The sequence below is a fragment of the Rattus norvegicus genome, chromosome 7 (genome assembly GCF_021556685.1).
Source record: "Rattus norvegicus strain SHRSP/BbbUtx chromosome 7, alternate assembly SHRSP_T2T, whole genome shotgun sequence".
Lineage (NCBI taxonomy): Eukaryota > Metazoa > Chordata > Mammalia > Rodentia > Muridae > Rattus > Rattus norvegicus.
Window position 1 is genome coordinate 117,554,954 of NC_141540.1, and position 16,838 is coordinate 117,571,791.

The 16,838-nt window shown below is 48.1% G+C and overlaps 1 protein-coding gene across 2 annotated transcripts in view; it reads left to right on the top strand.

Annotated features, from left to right (window-relative positions):
• Window positions 1-15,516, top strand: part of Spatc1 (spermatogenesis and centriole associated 1) — a 23,761-nt gene extending 8,245 nt beyond the window's left edge. The window contains exons 2-5 of one of the 2 annotated variants that reach the window (NM_001115026.1): window positions 6,783-7,430; window positions 7,917-8,027; window positions 8,146-8,285; window positions 15,107-15,515. In NM_001115026.1, coding sequence (NP_001108498.1) covers window positions 6,783-7,430; window positions 7,917-8,027; window positions 8,146-8,285; window positions 15,107-15,436 — 1,229 coding nt within the window. In that variant the 3' untranslated portion in view covers window positions 15,437-15,515. Of the gene's footprint in view, window positions 1-6,782; window positions 7,431-7,916; window positions 8,028-8,145; window positions 8,286-15,106 lie in introns of both variants that reach the window. The other variant, XM_087557417.1, reaches the window with a different exon arrangement.
• Window positions 15,517-16,838: the final 1,322 nt, after the last annotated feature.

Here is a 16,838-nt window from a genome sequence, read left to right on the forward strand (position 1 = left end):
CAGGAGGATTATGAGTACTAGGACAGACTGGGCTACACAGCAAGGCTCTCGTTCAGAGAGAGAAGGCAGGTGGGGGAGAGGTGACAGCTGGCCCAAGTGGCACAGGCTGACAAGGACAGACAGTGATTGGCATGGGACTGACCATAGAAGTAAAAGGGCTAAGAAATCTGAGCCATTTTGTTTTTGTCACCTAATGCTCCACCCTTTTCTTCCTGGGCTCTCTAGCCTTACCTGCGTGCCACCTGCCAGCTCGGACGATGCTTCCTCCCCCCATCTCAGAACTTTAACCTATTCACAAGACCAGTCTCTAACCTGAAACTTGTGTGTTCTTGGATCACAAACCAGTTCCTCCTAAGTCTACTCTCAGACTCCCCACAAACACTGTCCCATACCAGATCCCCAACCTAGGACCCTGTTCTAGAGAACCTCTTGTCCTTGAGGCTCTCCCTCAGGACTAGGACTCCTCTCCCCTCAGGATTCTACCTTGTTACTTTCTATCTCAGGATCCTTTTCTAGGAATATCCTCCCTTCAGCACCCTCCTTCCCTTCAGCACCCTCCTTCCCTTCAGCGCCCTCCTCCCCTCAGGACCTTCCTCCACTCAGGACCTCCCTCCCCTCAGGATCTATCTCCTCGCAGGTCTCCCTTTCCTCAGGTCTCTCCCCTTCTGTCTTCCTTCCCTGAGGACCTTCCTTTCAGCCACCCCCCTTGTAGAAAACCCTATTTGAAAGTCTTAGCTAAGTTTTACCACCTCCTTCTTCCCAATACCCTTTCTACTCAGCCGCTAACCTCCTCATGTCAGGACCTCTGCCAGCGCTGTGACTACTGGGTGTCCCTCTAAGACTTGGCAGGCCCTCTGAGCCCTCCACAGCCTGGTCAGTCTGGACTGGGGAAAGTCACCAACAAGTAGAGGAGTGGTGGTCCCTAGCCCAGAGATGGAGCTGCCAGGCAGGGGCGAGTGAGAGAGCAGAGGAGTAAGGTAGGTGGGGAGACCTAGGACATGAGATCCGGGGAGGCCAACAGCTTTCAAAGAGTTACACGTGGCAAGCTGCCATCATAAACCCCCAGAGGTTTGCTTTTCTTTTCAACCCCATGGTCTGAAGTAACAAACTCGTCTTTCCTAATTCTAGATGATTAAGATAAACATACACCTGGGGCTGGAGAGATGGCTCAGTGGTTAAAAGCACTGGCTGCTCTTCCAGAGGTCCTGAGTTCAATTCCCAGCTACCACGTGGTGGCTCACAACCATCTGTAATGAGACCTGATGCCCTCTTCTGTCATGTAGGCATACGTGTAAATAGAGCAGTCATATACTTAAATAAATTAATAAATCTTTTTAAAGTTAAGTATGCACCCACTGATGAAATTTCTCATGTCTCTTTTTTTATCCCCACCCACCCCCAACATTTCTCATTTCTATAGGGTTCTAATATGGTTCCAGAACCTAGCAAGCTTTTGAATTTACAATCCTTAATTGCCTACATTCAAACTGTAGCAAAGGGCTGAAGCATCAAAGGCTTGTACGTGTTTCATTAGAATCCAAAGTGCAGGGCTGGCGCGTCTTAAAGGTGGGTTAGGCGGTACATTTCCCATTAGTGGGAGAACTCCATCCGCAAATGATGGCCTGCCCTCTCACTAGAGTTCCTCGAGCTCAAGCTGCTGTCTCCCGAGGCTGCTGCTGATCTCAGTGACTCTGATGAATGTCAAACCCTATGGATGCCATGTCTGTGCTGGCCTTGCAATGTGACAAGGGTCTGTGCCTGCTGAGCCTGTCCTGCCATACTATGGGCACTCAATTGTCTGAGCCATAAATGTCTACCCTGAGTGCCTGTGGCCCTGATGCATCCTCTTCTATAGTAATAGTATAAAGATATAATTCACACTGACCACCCAGTTCAAACTTTTTAAAAATAATTATTTAGTTTACGTATATAAGTACACGGTAGCTGTCTTCAGATGCACCAGAGGAGGGCGTCGGCTGTGAGCCACAATATGGTTGCTGAACTCAGGACCTCTCTGGAAGGGCAGTCAACGCTCTTAACCCGCTGAGCCATCTCTAGAGCCCCAAGTTCAAACGTTTAAAGTATACAAGTTAATAACTTTAAATCTATTTACTTATGTGTTCAAACATTGGCACAGACAACTTTAGAACACTTCGTCCCTAAAAAGAAAGTTCAGTCCTTTATCAAGGGCGCGCCGCCTTCCGGGCACTCCCTGAGTGCTCGCAAATGGCGTTCACCTGTTCTAGACCGCCTGCATAAACAGGATCATGCTTTCACTCGGTAACGCTTTCAAGGTTTGTTACAGGGTTTATGACCGAAAAACATTTTGTTTACGCTCCAGTCTGCAGACATTTAGTATTGAGTTGTTTCTTTTTTAAAGCTCTTATGAATAATAGTGCTACAAGCATTTGTGTACAAGTTGGGGATTTTTGGTGATCGAGGCTCCGCGGTCTCACGTGTAATAGGCAAGTTATGGCCCTAGGCCTGTGTACAAGTATCTATGCGTGGGCATTCGGCTTTGTTCTTGCTTGATCTACTCAAAAGACAAAAGAAACAGAACTGAGAAAAAAATGCACTAAAAACAGACTTCTCTCTATCTTCTTTTTTTTTTTTTTAATCTCACACTTATTTACTTGAAGAGGCATACATGTGGAAGTCAAAGAATAGATTGTGAGAGGCAGTTCCACCCTCCCACCCGTGGGCACCAGGGATTGGACTCAGATCGTGATGCTTGCCTGTAAGCACGTTTACCTCTTTGAGCTATCTTGTTGGTGCCAAAAATCGATTCCTCTAGTTGGCATTTTGAAATAAATAGCTAACAGGTATCTCCAAGCTCCTTGTGTAGTTTCTTTTGCTCTGGAGCCCCCTTGAGACTATTCTCAAAGGTGTTTTTTATTTATTCGCTTGTACGGCTGTTTTGCCCGAGTGCATGATTACCACAAGCATACCTGGTGACCTCACAAGTCCCAAGAGGGCTTTGGATCCTCTGGATTGCCGTGAGCCGCCATGTGGACGCTTGGAAGCTGCAAGAGTGTCCAATGCTCTCAACCGCTGAGCCACATCTCTCCAGCCCCGAGACTTCATTCCTGGGAACTCAGATGGGTGCGCCAAGCACGGTATTTCCAAAGGGAATTCTTTAACCTTTTTGCTAATTAACCTTTTAGGTATCAATTAACCTTTTTCTTGAAATTCTCATTGAAATGCAAATAGAAAAACTATTTTTATTATAATTTGAACCCCATTGCTGTTTTTTTTTTAATGGCTGTAATTGCGTTTATTAGCTTGACAAGGCAGATGTGAATATTTTCTGTGACAAAATGGTGACAAAATATATCAGCCACATATCGGCCACATATCAGCCGGCACACATTAGATGCCACAAGGAAATAAGAACTAACAATTTTAGAAACATTAGGCATGTTCTTCCCTGAAGCTACTGGTGTGGGAAAGGCAGGAGATGGGGACAGGAGGCGTGCTGTATCCTTGCGTTGCTCAGCCCCCACCATGCATGTGGCCTGTCCTGACAGTGCAGCTCCTGACTACCTTTATCTTGCACCCTGAAGAGCATACAGGGCACTGGCAGTCCATGTATTTCCAGGTCCTGAGGTGCACCCCATTGCTGTTTTTACGTTCCTCTTCCGTTTTCACAAAGGCACGTGTTCACGTATATACATTTTATATTAGATAAATGCATTATTCTGTGTGGGATACAGTATTGCATATACGCTTACTTCTTTTTGTTCAGGAGAGGGCACACATGCCATGGCATGCATGTGGAGGTCACAGGACAACTTACAAGGAGTTGATTCTCCCCTTCTACCTCGTGGGCCCCAGGGGTTAAAGTAAGGTGGTCTGGCTTGGCAGTGAGCACCTTTACTAGCCAAACTGTCTCGCCAGTCTTCAATAATCATGGCGGGGAGGGAGAAGAAAAGTCAAAATTTGCGTATTGAAAATAGTGAAAACACACACACACAAACCCCAGTAATAAGTACTGCTAATTGACTTATTTAATCAAAGTCCAGATTTAGTCATTTTTTTAAAAGATTTATTCATTTATTCTATATAAGTACACTGTAGCTGTCTTCAGATACACCAGAAGAGGGCATCGGATCTCATTACAGATGGTCGTGAGCCACCATGTGGTTGCTGGGAATTGAACTCAGGACCTCTGGAAGAGCAGTCAGTGCTCTTAACCTCTGAGCCATCTCTACAGCCCTCATTATTTTTTTATTACATTCTTACAGTCCATTGCGTCCTTCAGTACTGATCCTTGATTGGATCGATATTTGATTCTTTTGCTTTCTGTCTGCTCTTCTTCTATAGCAGGTGCTCAGTTCTGGAGGACCATAGGTCTTCTGTTCAGGCTCTTTTCCCACACATTCCTCGAGCCCGCTCTGCCGCTTGACTGCCCTTTTGGCCCAGTGGGGCGGCCTCACGCTGGTATCTCCTGTTTGACCACTGTCTAGCGTCTAGTGGTTTGTTTTTTTTTTTTTTTTTTTTTTTGTGACTTTCACACTAAAATGATAGCCTGAGCAGTCACAGCAGAAGCCAGGTGGCTTGTCCCCTTTCAGGACATTCTTGCCAACCCACCAGCCCATGACTTGTATAAAACACATAGGTAGAGACGGTCTCCAAGGTGATGAGATCTTCCAACCGTGTGATGGATTATTAGCAGTTCATATTTCTTTCTGCATCTCCATTCTTTATAATAATCATGTACTGTTTAATAAAAATAAAATAGAATATTTCAAGGACTACTGGATAGTGCAGTAATAGAATATTTACCACACATGCTTGATGCCCTGGGTTCAATCACCAGCATCACAAAAAAATAATAATTTAAGGGCATATTCAGTGCTAGCAAGATGGTGTGGAGGTTAAGATCTCAGACTCCTCTGACTAGAACCTAAATTTGGTTCCCAGTACCCACGCCTCGCAGCTCACGATTAATCACCTGTAACTTCAGCTCCAGAAGATCTGAAGCCTCTGATGTCCATGGGAACCTGTGCGTGCACATCCACACCACCACCACCACACACATACATGCATGCATGCATGCATACATGCATCATACATACATACATACATACATACATACATACATACATACATGAAATAAAAGTGTTTTAGTTTCCAGGGACTAAACCACTACCCAAAGACTATACATGGACTGACCCTGGGCTCCAACCTCATAGCCTAGTAAGAGCACTAGTGGAAGGGGAAGCCCTTGGTTCTGCCAAGACTGAGCCCCCAGTGAGCGTGATTGTTGGGGGGACGACAAGGGGGGAGGATGGGGAGGGGAACACCCATATAGAAGGGGAGGAGTACGGGTTAGGGGGATGTTGTCCCAGAAACCGGGAAGGGGAATAATAATCGAAATGTAAATAAGAAATACTCAAGTTAATAAAGATTAAAAAAAAGAAATAAAAGTGTTTTGAGATAAGATTTCTCTGTATAGTTCTGACTGTCCTGGAACTTGCTCTGTAGACCAGGCTGTTGAACACCGGCCCCTGCTTCCCAGTGCTGGGATTAAAAGCGAGTGCCGGGGCTGGGGATTTAGCTCAGTGGTAGAGCGCTTACCTAGGAAGCGCAAGGCCCTGGGTTCGGTCCCCAGCTCCGAAAAAAAAAAAAAGAACCAAAAAAAAAAAAAAAAAGCGAGTGCCACTAAGCCCAGCTGTGAAAATCTTTTTAAAAGGGTAGGTTCCAAAGTAGTTTTTTTAAATGAGTTGTTTGGCTTTAAATATTTTTTTAACTTTAGATGTATGAGTGTTTTGCCTCCGTATGTCTGTGCACCCCACATAATACGGTGCCCTCAGAACCCAGAAGGGGACATTGGATCCCCTGGAACTGGTGTTATAAACAGTTGTGACCTGCCACGAAGGTATTGGGAATCAAACTGATGTTCTCTAGGAGAGCACCCAGTGCTCTCAACCACTGAGCCATCTCTCTAGCTCACTAAAATCAGGTTTTTTTTTTTTAAATTACATTGTACAGTTACACAAACTCTTCCTGTACTCTGCCCCTTGCAGCAGTCGTGTCTCCAAAGGATTTCCCTCCCAAAAGCCATAAGAGAAATCTGCTCCAGAAATCAAGAAGAGTATGATCTCTGCCTCATTCCGCTAAAGGGGTCCAAAAATAGCCAGCAATGATTCTGGGCCTCCGAGTGATGGCTGTGTCCAACTAGCTGTCAAGAACCAGCACCCCTACTCTGGTATACTATGTGTGGCCCCAGGCCACACGAGGCTCTCACAAGCTGACCCTTGAAGGTCCTACCAGTGGGTGGTACATGTGTCTCAACAAGGTTGAGGCCAGACTCTCTCCTCCCAGCCAAAAGCAGAGGGCCAGGTCAGCTGTCTGGGAGTTGCAACCACTAGGAGCCGCCCTTCTCCTGGGTGTGGGGTTGGCAGCTCAGAGACGTGGAGAGAGGCAGAAGAGAGGCTAGAACATCCTATGGATTGAAGGGCAAGTAAGAGTCTGGGAGTTCTGACTAGAGAATTGCAAGCCTCGTGCAGGGACTGAGAGAAGAGAGGCAGGCCTATATCCAGAGCTCTCTAAAGTAGCACAGAATGCTCTCTGAATGCCTCTGGCTACCCCACAGATGCCCTCCTCCAGCCCACCTAAGGAATGATGCTCAACGAGTGTAGGTCAAACCAGTCAGCTCAACAGACAGACAGACAGACAGACAGACAGACAGACACCTTGGCCAGATGTGCTCATGAGTGCCTCTCACTTGCATCTAAAGGGGCGTAACTGGGGTCTCAGTGGTCTTTCTGTATCCACAGGTGTTTTCCTGTCTCCATCTCCTGCAGCAGCAAAGGACCCCAGGGCAGAAGACATGGGGATGGTGACACTGGCACCTCTGGCTGACATGTTGAATACCCCACAGCTCAATCCTGCAGCAGGCTCCCTTGTGAACCCCCTAGCTGCTCCTCTCAACCCACTGCTATCTGGCCAATTGCCCTTGTCGCAAAACAACCAGTTTGCCAATTTTGTGCCATGCCCCATTAGCAACCAACTGACCAGTCCCATTGCACTTCCCCCGGGGGTCACCTTGGCCAGCTCTCTGGGTTTACCCTCTACTGGACCCCTGAATAGTCAAATGACCAGCCCCATGGCTGTTCCCCCGGGGACCACTCTGGCCAGTTCACTGGGTTTGAACTCAACTGGTTCCCTGACAACCAACAGCCGGTTGGTAGGCCCTCCGGCTGTATCTCAGAGTGGCCCCATCATGGCTCCCCTGGCAGGCACAGTGGCAGTCTCTCTGAGTAGCCCCCTGGTCTCCTCCACTGCCCCTCTAGGTGTTTCTCAGAACATACTGCCCAATCCCATAAACAACGTAGGGCTGTCAGAGGCGCCAAGGGTGCGGCTGACAGAGCCAACCCGAGGAAACCTCTCTGGAACCTCAGCAGGACCAGCTCCCGCCTCCAAAGGTAATTGGGCTCCCTGGATAGGCCGATTCCTGCTCCCAGCCTGCCTCGCTCTAACCCTTCCTCTCATTTCCACCCATCCTCATCCCAGTCACCAGTGAGCACCCTCAGCTGACCCAGGACTCAGAACCCCTCGACATGTTTGTGGGTGCACCCCTCTAGACCACCACCCCTATGAGTACCATGGCCACATCCAGTCCCACAGCAAATTTTTATGCCACCTTGGATACTTGAACTCAAACTGGTGTTTCTCAGGGACAAATGCACTTTTGTCCGAAGCTCCCCAGCAAGCTCTCCTCCTTGCACAGTTCCCAACTCTGCTCCAACTCCTGCCCTCCAAGCTGCTGAAAACATTCCCCCTTCAAGAAACTCCCACTCCAACTCCCCCCTCCAGGGTGCACCAATTCCCTACCCGACCTGTGCTCAATCCCCATTCTCCTCCACACAACCTCCCCTTCCCGCCCTGCACCTCATCCTCTTCGGCTTCAGTCAATGATGCCCGAGGTTCACGCGTGGCAGAACAGTCTCGGAAGAATGCCCCAGAGACGGAGCGGAAGGCGACCTCCCGAAAGTCTAACAAGTTACCTGACAGCTGCCGAGGTCAGTAACACTACAGAGGCTCACACTGAGTGTGATGCCTTGTCACATACCCGGACTGTTAACCACAGTCCCAACACTCCCTCCACGTATTGCTCAGCTGAGACTCTGTCATTCCCAGACTCAAAACAACTAGCCCGTGAGAGGCTAGTAGGGGAGATCGCCTTCCAGCTAGACCGAAGAATCCTGTCCAGCATCTTCCCAGAGCGTGTGCGTCTCTATGGCTTCACTGTCTCCAACATTCCAGAGAAGATCATCCAGGTGTGTGGCTGTCCATCTCCTACACGTTGCCAGAGGGGCCTTCATGGATGGGGCAGTGAGCTCAAGTCAGTACTGGAGGACCAGGCATTTAAGGGGACCCTGAGATGGAGCCCAGAGCTTGGTGCAAGCAGCTGTGAGGTGTCCAGAGCACCCAGTAATGGAAGCCCATGATCCAAGCTCTACAGACACTAGGAGAGAAGGGTTTCCTCCAATGGGCAGATAGCATTCCTCTTCTGTCTCATAAATGGTCTTTGGATTGGTAACACCAACCCCTGGGGGCTGAGCCAACAAAGGACCCCTGTGCAGAAGACATGGGGATGGTGGCACTGGGGATTCTATGGCCTTTTCCCTTCAGCATCCCAAGTGCCCACTGGAGACCACAGAGGACACAGATCCTAGAGCCCTCAGAGTACTGGAATGTGTCACTGTACCCATTCTTACGGGGCAGACAACAAGGGAGTAAGGACTGGGGGTATGGGTCTGCACTTGGCTGGATACCCAGAAGTGTGTTCAAAATTTGCCATGTGAGACAGAGCAAAGCCTATCCCTGCATCTAGGCCATTTGAGCTTTTCTTGGCTGGGGTGCGGGGAGGGGGGCTTTGGGGAGGGGCATGGCTTCCCCATGTTGCCAGCTGCTTATTCTGTTAGATCATCTTTGTGAACAAATTGTATATACCTGCCACCTGGGTCGGAATAACATCTGATTACACAGGCTGATTCTGAGCTTGCCTTTTCTAGACTAAAGTGTCCTTTCATTAGATGGCTTAAAAAAAAAAAAAAGCAGGGTCTCACTGTGTAATTCTGGATGACCTGGAACTCACTTTCTAACCTTGTAGACCAGGCTGGCCTTGAACTCAACAGAGCTCTGCCTGCCTCTGCCTCCCAAGTGCTGGGATTAAAGGCGTGTGCGCCATCATGCCTGGTTTAGATGCTGCATTTTTAATGTGTTCAGAAAGGTCATTTGTATTGTCTCAATTCAGAAACCTTCCCCCAGCTGGGTGGTCTACAAAGTGAGGTCCAGGGCAGTGAGGGACTACACAGAGAAATTCAGTCTCGGGAAAAGAAAAAAGAAACCTTTCCCTAACAGAAATTCCTGAAACTATTTTGTATTCCTTAGTCAACATTTTCTCCTAATGGTTTAAAATTAGAGTTGTTTTTTTTTTTAAAAACTCTCCTTAAAGATTTGTTTTTCTTTTATTGTGTGTGTGCGTGTATGGAAGGGTTGTCTATGGAGACCAGATTTCCTCAGTTGTGAGCTGCCTGGTGTGAGTGCTGAGAACCAAATTCTGATCCTCTGGGAAAGCAGCAAGTTCTCTTAACAGCTGAGCCTTCACTCCATCCCCTCAAGATTTTTTGTTTTGTTTTGTTTTGAGTCTTTGACTCTTCTGTAAGTGATCATGGTAGAAGTTATAAGGTGAGACATTTCCTCTCTCCAGCATGAAAACACCTGACTCCAGAGACCACCAAGATACAGATTACCAACTGCATCAGGTGACTCTAGGACTAGAGGGGCAGCCCCTGGGACTGAGGGACAAGAGGAAAATGACAAGGAGACAGAGGATTGTGTGGACTCGAGTATCAAAAACGAGTGCTTTTCTTTTGAGGGGCATGGCCTATCTGTGGAGATCTCAAAGCTTTGAGTTCAGTTGGTACAGCCTCTCAGAGCTCAGAGGCACCAGAGCAAGGAAGATGCCCAGTACTTGCTGGTATCCTCTTAGACTTGCATCTACGAGGGTTCTCTAGTCTGTCTGGGTCCAGCTCTCCTTGTCCATTTTGAAGGAGACTGTAAGAAGAGAAAAAGGAGAAGGTGTGTATTATGATGGGCTAGGGTGTGGTGGTGTGTTGATTGTGCATGTGAATTGGGTTGAAACAAAGGAGTCTTTTGATTGCTGAACCCTTTAATAGCTGAACCTCAACATTTAGCCTCAGGAGGAAGAAGTGACAGAATAAGAGAATAGACGTTGGTACCTAGCTTTAGGAATGTAATCTAATGGTTTTCAGCAAGGCAGAGGGAATGGGGTAGAAGGGCATGTCCTACCAGAGCCAAGGGAGGCATGCTCGAACTGGCCAGAGTACCTTCATTCACGTTTATTCTATATGACAACAACGTTCCTGGATTTTTAGAGGAAAATCATCAGTCACAAATGCAACCAAAGAGGGCCCAGTGATGTAGCAACAGAGACCAAGGGTAGTTGGTATTATAAAGTCACCTAGCAAAGGATGACCTTAAACTTCTGATCCTCCTGCCTCTACCTACAAGTGCTGGGATTAGAGGAGTTCTATCATAAAGACTTTGATAAGTCTTTATGAGAGGCTGGACCTCATCTTATCACAGCATGCTTGTCATTCTTCCCAGGAGTCCGAATCATGTCTTTCAGACTCAGTGTCTCCTTTTACTTCTATGAGCAGTGACCCAGAGACTCTCCTTCCTCTTGGGGACAGCTCCACTGAAACCCACCCAGAGACAAAGTGACCTCTTGCAGCTAGGCTGATACCCAGCCATATCCCTCTATGGAGTCTTCCAGGCCAACTCATGTGGTCACATTTGGAAATCATAAATTTACCCCCTGGCTTCAAGGGTCCCCACCCCCTGGCTGGGCCTTTGGTTGAGTCTCACCTACAGCTGATTCCAGTCCTCCTGACTTTTCCCACTTTCAGTGTATCTGTTTTTCTATTCCCAGTGTCAATGGTTGGAATCCCTAAATTCGACCCAGACCTGCTAAAACTAGTCAAACCTGCCATTGTCCTTACAAACCACTTGCAGCCCAAGGCTGCATAGGTTTAGTGGGTTGAAATTTAATGGAGATTTTTGTTTGATGAGGACCCTAACTTTTTTTCCCCACTGAATCTAGCTGTCTTGTTTTATCAGATTGTGCAGTTACACTATCTTTTGGCTTGAGTTGGTGTCATTGTTTTGGGTTGTTTGGTTTTTCTTTTTTTTTTTTTTTTTTTGGTTTTGTTTTTTCTCACTGTGTAACCCTGGCTTGCCAAGGGCTTGCTACATAGCCCAGGTTGCCCTAACACTTAGTGATCCTTCTACCTCTGCCTCCTGATTACATAGATCACAGGCACATAGTATTGTCTGGTGCCACAGTGTCTCTTTTGCTATGTTTCATCTGTATTTCTATAATGGGGTGCTAGTGGTGGGGTAGAAGTTTAAGTGCCTGAAGAGTCCAGAGGCATTGGATCCCTAAGCTGGAGTTACAGGCAGTTGTGAACCATTGCACAGCATGGGAGTTCAATTTTGGTCCTCTGCAAGAACAGGTACACGCCTTTCGTGGCTGAACCGTCTCTCCAGCCCAGTTATGCTGTCATTTCTACCCAACTAAAAGTGGGTCACAGCACTATGTTCTTATTCTTCCTCAGTTGTGAAGAATTTTTTGGAGTATGTCTGGAGTACCTTTCCTCTTAGCACCCTAATCCTAGGGGCCTTGTGTCCAGCCGTGTCCATGTGAGACTGACTAGGACCATGTAGGGTAGCACCGTATGGGTTCCTGAGAATGACTTCACTTTTACATACTCATTTGGTATCCAAGTTACTTGAGGATCCAAGCCCTCTCAGGCATTCTCATAACCTGTGTATCAACTTGATTTTTCTTGGTAGCAAACTTATTGTTTATCTAGGCAGTTCTATTTGATCTACCCTTTTGATAAGTCTTTTTTTTTTTTTTTTTTTGTTCTTTTTTTCGGAGCTGGGGACCGAACCCAGGGCCTTGCGCTTCCTAGGCAAGCGCTCTACCACTGAGCTAAATCCCCAACCCCTTTGATAAGTCTTTTAAGCCTCAAACCTATGATCCTCCTGCTTCAATCTCCTGAGGGTGCCCAGCTCCTATGTCCTTTTATATTTATATATTTTGATTGTGGAGACAAGGTCTTAAGTAGCCCAGCTGGCCTGGAACTCAGACTAGTCCCAAAACTTGCTGTGATCGCCCTCCCTCTTCCTCCTGAGAGGTGGGATGACAAGCAGGCACCGCTGTGCTCAGAGGATAAGAGAACGAATGATTCGTTTTATTTACTTACCTGAGACAAAGCCTTCATGTGTTTCCCTCCCTAGTTGGACTCATACTATGTAGCCCAGGCTAGCCTTGAACTTAACTCAATGTTCCTGTCTCAGTCTCAGGCATTAGCCACCATGCCCAGATATTTTAAAATATTGGGCTGGAAAGACGGCTCTATGGTTAAGCACATGTACTGCTCTTCCAGAGAACCCAAGTTCAATTCCCAGAATCCGTATCTGGTGACTCACATCCAGCTCCAAGGCTTCCAAACCTGGACTGGGTGGGACCCTGCATTCGTGTGTTCATACTCACAGACTGACACATAACATTTTTAAACTGTTTTTAATTTTTGAATCAAGAAATTAAATATATTTCATAAAAAAAATCTGATATACGGAAACTGATACATGAAAACCAAAATCAGTGCCTTCATGTAGCTCAGCTGATAGAAGTGCTTGCCGGACAGCACTACATAGGCCAGATGTGGTGCTACCCGCCTTCAATCCCAGAATGCTGGTGTCTTAGGGTGCCACTGCTGTGAGCAGACACCATGACCAAGGCAACTTTTTTTTTTCTTTTTTCTTTTTTCTTTTTTTTCGGAGCTGGGGACCGAACCCAGGGCCTTGCGCTTGCTAGGCAAGCACTCTATCACTGAGCTAGATCCCCAACCCTAGGTTACATCTTTCTACTCAGATCTTTTTCACTTTTATTTTAAATTATGTATAGTGTGTCTGCATGTGGATCAGTGTGTGTGAATGTAGGCACTCTTTTTTTTTTTTTTTTTTTGGTTCTTTTTTTTTGGAGCTGAGGACCGAACCCAGGGCCTTGTGCTTCCTAGGCAAGCGCTCTACCACTGAGCTAAATCCCCAACCCCGAATGTAGGCACTCTTAAGGTCAGCGGTGTCACATTCCCCTGGAGCTGTGGGTCTGCGTTTCTCCCTGCCCTGTGCATGCTGGGCAAATGGAAAACTAGACTGTGTTTGCCCAGCGCCTCCTGTCGCTGTCAGGTGCAGTGATCCAGTGCAGTTCTGAAATGCAGCCTAGGGTGTGGGAGGCCAAAGCTGGGGTTTCCTGACTCCTGGGGATCCAGTCACAGCTGGAAAACCATACGGAGGAGTCAAGAACAAAGGGTTTGGGGTCCACGGGCCTGCATTGAAGTGCCCAGGATGGGAACTCCCAAATTCCTGGACATCCAGGAGCTGCTGGGTCAGAGAGAGTTGGGCAGGCTGAGGACAAGCCTGGAGCCAGGGGAATGGGGACTCCATCTTAGTTAGCTCTTCGACGAAAGTCCTTAGCTTGGTGGAGGTTGTCTGAGAGCACAGAGGGGCCTTCAGCCAGAGGCTGTTCTTGAAGAGGCAGCCCTTGGTTCCAGACTGGTTGTTCATCGTGGTAATTTGGTCCATACTACCTCCTTAGAGTGAACCAGAGATTAAATACCTTTTGCAGGAAGAACGTGTGGGAAGGGAAGCTTATTGGCTAAACCCTCAGGGCCTCTAGAATACCTCATGAGCATGGAGAACTCTGTTCTCGGTTATGTGACTGTGACTGATTGTGGATTGTGGTCACATGTTCAAGGCCAAGAATCTAGTGGGGAACAGGGAGACACCTACTGTCTCAGGCGGGTGCCTGGGTGCCAGGGTCTCAGACCCACTCAACCTTACCAAGTTTCCTGGCACCATCCCACATGGGGCTGGAGTTGGAGATTACCCTGACATAGGTGCTGGGAACCAAAGTTGGTCCTCCTCATCCTCTCTTCCCTCCTCCTCCTCTCTCCCTTCCTCTACCCCCTCCTCCTCCTCCTCCTCCTCTTCCTCCTTTCCTGGCGCTTGGTGTCAAACCCAGGGCCTTGTGCAAAGACCAATATTCTACCAAGCCTCAATTCTTTGCTCATCAGATCACACAGGCCACCTTTCCTGTATCTATCTGACAAGAGCACTAGTCTTCTCGTTGTGCTCCTACATACCGGACAGACTTGCTTTTTTAGACAAAGCACCCAGGGTGCTTGGTTGCAGACAACCAATGTAAATAGGTAAGGCTTTATTATGATATTGAGGTCCTCAGCTCCAGGGAGGACACAAAATTGGGTTTGCCATACAGCCCAGAAAAATAACACACCAAGGGACTTCCCCAGTGGATACACAAGGGGTACCAGTCTCAAAACAGCAGACAGATCCAGGTACCCCCAGTTAAGTACAGCTGTCTCTGAAGAACCAGTGCTATACCCATGGTGCTCCCCAGAGACCTACCCACCTTCTATGTGGAAATGCCTCTTCCCACATGGAAGTCCCACCGGCTGTCAGCATCTACTTGCGTGGCAGAAATGTGAGTACCTTGACTACACAGGGGCCTTGGGGAAGGTGCCGTTCAGGGAGACCTTCCTGTCCTGTTAGAACAGCGTCTGCCATTCCGGGTTAAGAGCTGTTCATTAACTCTTGGGAAAGCATGCAGACTCTGGGGTCAGGCAACCTGGGAGTATGAAGAACTCCCTGTGCATCAATACTGGAAGCCACATTCCCTGCCCTTCCATCCCTGGTGGCTTCAAGCTAGTCCCATATATCTGGTGGAAGGACAAAACAGTGGAACACATGTCTCTAGAAGCTTCGGGAAGCCTCTGGGCCTGCCTGAGTTGGGTTTGGGGGAGCCTTTACTTTAGGCTCAGCCCTCTGGACCGCCCTTTTGGGCACCACAGCTTCTCTTGCCTTGGCGTCCTCTTAGCAATACTTAAAGAGATTCCTTCCCTTGGCCTCTCTTGCTCCTGTTTTTCCTGACTGCCTGTGTGCCAGAGTGGTGTGGGAGGTCCCTGATGGCCACTCTCCCCAACAGGCCTCCCTAAACCCCAGTAGCCACAAGTTGGATGAGGACCTATGCCAGACACTCACACAGCGTTATGTGAGCATCATGAACAGGCTGCAGAGCCTAGGCTACAATGGACGGGTGCATCCAGCACTGACAGAGCAGCTGGTGAACGCATATGGCATCTTGCGTGAGAGGCCTGAGCTGGCAGCATCTGAAGGTGGTACCTACAGTGTGGACTTCTTGCAGCGTGTGCTGGTGGAGACTGTGCACCCCAGCATGCTCACCGACGCCCTCCTGCTGCTCTCCTGCCTCAACCAGCTGTCCCATGATGATGGCAAGCCTATGTTCATCTGGTAACACCGGTGCCCGGCTGGCCCAGGCTCACTTCGCCCTGCAGGCCATTATGCATGGCCATTAAAGTTTCCCACAGACACTGATCACTGGGCCCACGCCACACCTTCCGGCTCCTGTAGGGTGCCTCACCAGATCCCTTCAGTTTTGCCAACCCTGAAGGGCCACATTCACCTTACAGCCCTCTGGCGAGACAGACCTCTCAGACACTGTCTTCCTAAAGGGATTGAATGGAAGGCCCCAAATCCCCTTTTCACTCGGTAATGAAAGCAGAAGTTATGGGAGTTGGAGCAAAAAAAAAAAAAAGAAAGAAAGAAAGAAAGAAAGAAAAGAAAAGAGGGAATTGGAGCAGAACAAGGAAGAATGAGAGGGGACTTTCCTGTCCTTAGCAGAGACCAGGGGTTGGGGAGCTTCAAGGCTTTGGGGCAGGACAGTAGAGGTAAGAGAGCCAGATGCCACCTCATCGGAACCTGGGCAGGGGAGCCGAGGGGATGGCAGCCCCAGGTCTGGGAAAAGGATGGGTTCTATCTGAGCGTGGCAGGCCAGAGCTGACCAGAGAATGAAAAACATGGGTTGGGGGGATAGGGCAAGGGATTGTGTGTGGGGTGGGGTGGGACCAAGAGCAGGGAACATCAATGGGGATGTAAAATGAATAAATAAATAAATGAAAAAGAACATGGGTTGGAAAAAGGGAAATTGGGGCCCAGAGGAGGTGTTAGAATCGATGCATAGGCTGAGATTGGAAACGTGTTTCCGGAAGAGTGGAGACCAAAATGGGGTTGGTTCATAAGAAGGGTAGTGTGGGGCTGGAGAGGCGACTCAGTGGTTAGAGCACTGACTGCTCTTCCAGAGGTCCTGAGTTCAATTCCCAGCAACCACATGGTGGCTCACAACCATCTGTAATGGGACCTGATGCCCTTGTCTAGCATACTCCTACACATAAAATAAATTCTCTAAAAAAGAATCTATCAGTACCAATTAAACTTTCCGTTAGAAGTGGGGTGTGCTAGAGTCCTCCAGATGGGATTACCACACCTCCCTGCTTCCCCATAGAGTTCAATGCCTTCTGCCCAGACTACAAAGTGTCTTCACTGCTATCCTGGGTGAAGACCTGGTAGCCAAGACGAACAACTTAAGAGCCGCTGATGGTTGATGTCAGGGTATATGCTGGAACAAAGGAGTCTGACCTCCAAGGGGAGCCAAGAATAGTCTATGAAAGATAAGGGACAGGGTTAAGAACACAAGGTTGAGCTGGGCAGTACTGGTGCACGTCTTTAATCCCAGCAATCTGGAGGCAGAGGCAGGCAGATCTCTGTGAGTTCAAGGTCAGCCTGGTCTACAGAACAAGTTCCAGGACAGCCAGGGTCACAGAGAAACCCTGTCTCAAAAAACAAACAAAATAACCAGA